The 3,229-nt window shown below is 39.0% G+C and overlaps 1 protein-coding gene across 1 annotated transcript; it reads right to left on the bottom strand.

Annotated features, from left to right (window-relative positions):
• Positions 1–215: 215 nt before the first annotated feature.
• On the bottom strand, positions 216–1,611 carry LOC147522421 (uncharacterized). Its single transcript, XM_086567718.1, has 2 exons — positions 1,351–1,611; positions 216–1,166 (listed from the first exon to the last, which is right to left on the bottom strand). Exons 1-2 carry the CDS (start codon positions 1,609–1,611, stop codon positions 216–218), a joined length of 1,212 nt encoding a protein of 403 aa, XP_086423844.1.
• Positions 1,612–3,229: the final 1,618 nt, after the last annotated feature.

Genomic DNA, 3,229 nt, shown 5'->3' with positions numbered 1-3,229 from the left:
AAGATAAATTCAAAAGACTGTACTGAATCCAATAATCCGTAAGCCTCACCTCTTTGTTCCAAGCTTGAACCATTTTCCATTACATTGTCAAGTACATCAACTACTGAACCATAAGTGGTTATCATGCCAAGAAGTGTATAATAGTGTAATCCCCATCGAGTATCACCAGATCGTTTAAGACTAGTCTCTTGATTCAACCCTTTGCCACTTGAAATTTATCCACTTTGTAACACTGCAATAACTTTAGCCTTCATTACATCGCGCAGCATATCCCGTCGCTCACATGATGCTCCAACAATATTTACCACATTAGAGAGAATACTAAAAAGGTTAGCAATTGACTCATGGTTCTTTGCAACTGCTACAAGGAATAACTGAAGCTGATGGGCAAAACAATGAACATAAAATGCAGACTCATTCTCCTTCATTACAAGTGCTTTTAGGTCATTCAAATCACCTTGCATATTGTTGGCCCCATCATACCCTTGTCCACGTAGTCTAGATATGCTCAACCCATGATTGGAGAACAACTCATTGATTGCCTTTTTAAGTGTTACTGCACTAGTTTCCTTAACATACACAACTCCAAAAAATCTCTCAATCACGCAACCTTTCTTGTCAACATAACACAAAACAACTGTCATTTGCTCTTTAATTGATATATCACGTGCTTCATCAACTAAAATAGCAAACAATGAATTTCCATAATCTTTTAGAATAACATTTGTAGTTTCCACAGCAGCCGAATTCACAATATCTTTTTGGATATCAAGCGAGGTCAATTTCCAATTTTTAGAAGCATTATCAAGAACTTTCTTAATGACTTCATTATGATCTTTAAGAAACTGTATAAGTTCAAGAAAATTACCTTTATTGATCGACTCATTTGACTCATCATGACCACGGAAAACTAAACATTGTCTCAAAAGAAACCTAATGCAATCAATTATTGCAGTTAGGTGTATTTGATAATCCCTTCGAACTTGGTCAGATTGTCTGTGAAGAAATGTCTCGATATGCTGCTCTTGATTTAACAAAGCCTGTGATGCCCTGTAAGCTATATTATGAGCACTATTTGGTCCTCCAACGTGCTCTCTTAATTTGGTTTTTCTTTCCCAATTAGTAAACCCCCTGTGAGAAAAAACTTCCACACCTCCTTGTGCCCCCTTATTAGGTTTAAAGACATAACAATATAGACAAAACAGCGGCATCCTCGTGAATATTATATTCCAACCAACTAAACTCCTCATACCACTCTTTCTAAAAGCGTCGGATTCTCTTGCCTCTTGTTCTTGGAGGAAAAGCATGATTAGGCTGGCAAGGACCCCTAAGCAAATATACTCTTCTCACCGAGTCTTGATCATTATGATGATAATCTGAAATCTTTTTCCTTAGTGCAGGGTCTCCCTGAAGACTAGACAAGTTAAGTTCTTCACGATTTTCTCGTTGAACCCGCTTTGACGTGGGTTGTTCAACACCACCATCCTCAGTTTCTTGGTGACTTTGATTTGAGGAGGATCCTATTTCAACACTGACAACATTATTTGTGTTATTAGGTGGTTGAGTAGGTTGAGCAGGTAACGACTTTCCTTTGATCAAATACTTTAACATATCTGTTTAAATCAATGTTATCAGACCCAGCCCGGAGGTCAACCCGGTGAAGGGACTGGGTCATTGGGTTAGTGGTTTAACTAGTGGCTCACTGGTTGGACCAGTAGGTCATTGCTTGGTCCGCCATAAATATATATACAATGTACTTGTTTAATTTTTATAGCAAAAGTTGATATTGTAGCTTAGTGGAATGTTGTCTATTAGTGATTTTGGAGGTCCTCGGTTCAAATCACAGTGAATACATGTCACGCCCCGATACCCAACACACATTCCGAGGACGAGGAGTGAATCTCGAGGCCGACACCATCCTAATTCTAACAAAATTTCAGCAGAGTTTCCTTTGTTTTATCGACGTTCGTATACAAAAAAAACCTGTCATAACCTGGAAATCATATACTACAACCTTCCAACAACCATATCTATATAAAACCAACCTTATACACAATAGTATATACATCCACCAAATGTTTAAGTGTAACTGCTACTCAAATACATCAAGTATTACATCAAAATGAGCGAAGCTCTCTCTATACAACCAAAAGGAGCTAATTTCACCCTATACCACAAAATAACTTGACCCTGTCCCTCGTCAAGCATAAGGAAATCCGCCCAAATCCCCATAACCTTCCTCACTAGTGGTAGGGAAAGCCTCCTCCGCAACTAGCTCGGCTGAAATGTTAATGTAGGATGAGCAAACAACTATGCCCAGTAGAAACGCACATAACCAATAAATAGACTACTTATAGTAAAACATTTAAAACATGCAGGTTTCATTCCATAATAATATCCAAATATCGTGACTATATAGTACATCACTAACTAGCAGAAATCATTTCGACATGCTTCGTTAATATTCAAAATATAGTTTTCACAAACATCATACAACTATTGTGGCCGCTGCATCCTATTAGAATGGTAAAGTGCGATTGGTACTTTTCGGCCCGATCCGCGACCATATCTCGTTTCAAGACTTTCCAAGTGTGAACCATGCACCGTTGTTTTCCTGATTTTACCGGCAGGGAGTTGAAATGACGTTGTTGTGTTCGTACACACAAAATCTCCAAAGCTTTTAGGGCTCAGGTGGGCCCTGTGACCATGACCCCCATACAGGCTGTCACCTAACTTACGATGGTCAACCATTCGATGACTGCAGACTGCTCAGGATCCTGACACACATCCAGGAGTGGACTAAACTTTCACTCCTTGTGTCTAAACCTTATCGAGGTAACATGTAACCTCATACAAGCTAAGCACCATACAGCGTGACACGTACAAGCATGGTTATCTAGAAAAGTAGAAAGGGAATTCCCGAACTACATCCTGTGATGCATCCCTTTAAAGGTGGCCCACCACCTCAAAAGGTGTACACCACAGTTGGAATCCTAGAGCGAACTGCCGTCTCCGGAAATGCGACAACAGTTCCTTCTTTATAGGAATTCACCAATTCTTTTCCAAATCCCCTCGTGATAAGCATAATAATATATATATACTCGTATTACCAATTATTTCCAAATACTATAGTTACATATTTAGTTTTTCTTTTAAAACTGTTGGTTCTGTATGTGTGAGTTCCTGGATTTCCAACAATCGAGTAAATGCACCCTATGACTCCCAAATG

Source organism: Coptis chinensis, chromosome 1 (genome assembly GCF_015680905.1).
Source record: "Coptis chinensis isolate HL-2020 chromosome 1, ASM1568090v1, whole genome shotgun sequence".
NCBI classification, from domain to species: Eukaryota; Viridiplantae; Streptophyta; class Magnoliopsida; order Ranunculales; family Ranunculaceae; genus Coptis; species Coptis chinensis.
Note: the sequence above shows the minus strand (reverse complement) of the source record. Positions and strands in the feature narration are given on the sequence as shown.

Coding starts and splice junctions, on each gene's coding strand:
- LOC147522421 (XM_086567718.1), bottom strand. CDS start 1,611: ATGTTAAAGTATTTGATCAAAGGAAAGTCGTTACCTGCTCAACCTACT. Junction 1,167..1,350: donor ATCATAATGATCAAGACTCG/GTGAGAAGAGTA, acceptor AAACCTAATAAG/GGGGCACAAGGAGGTGTGGA.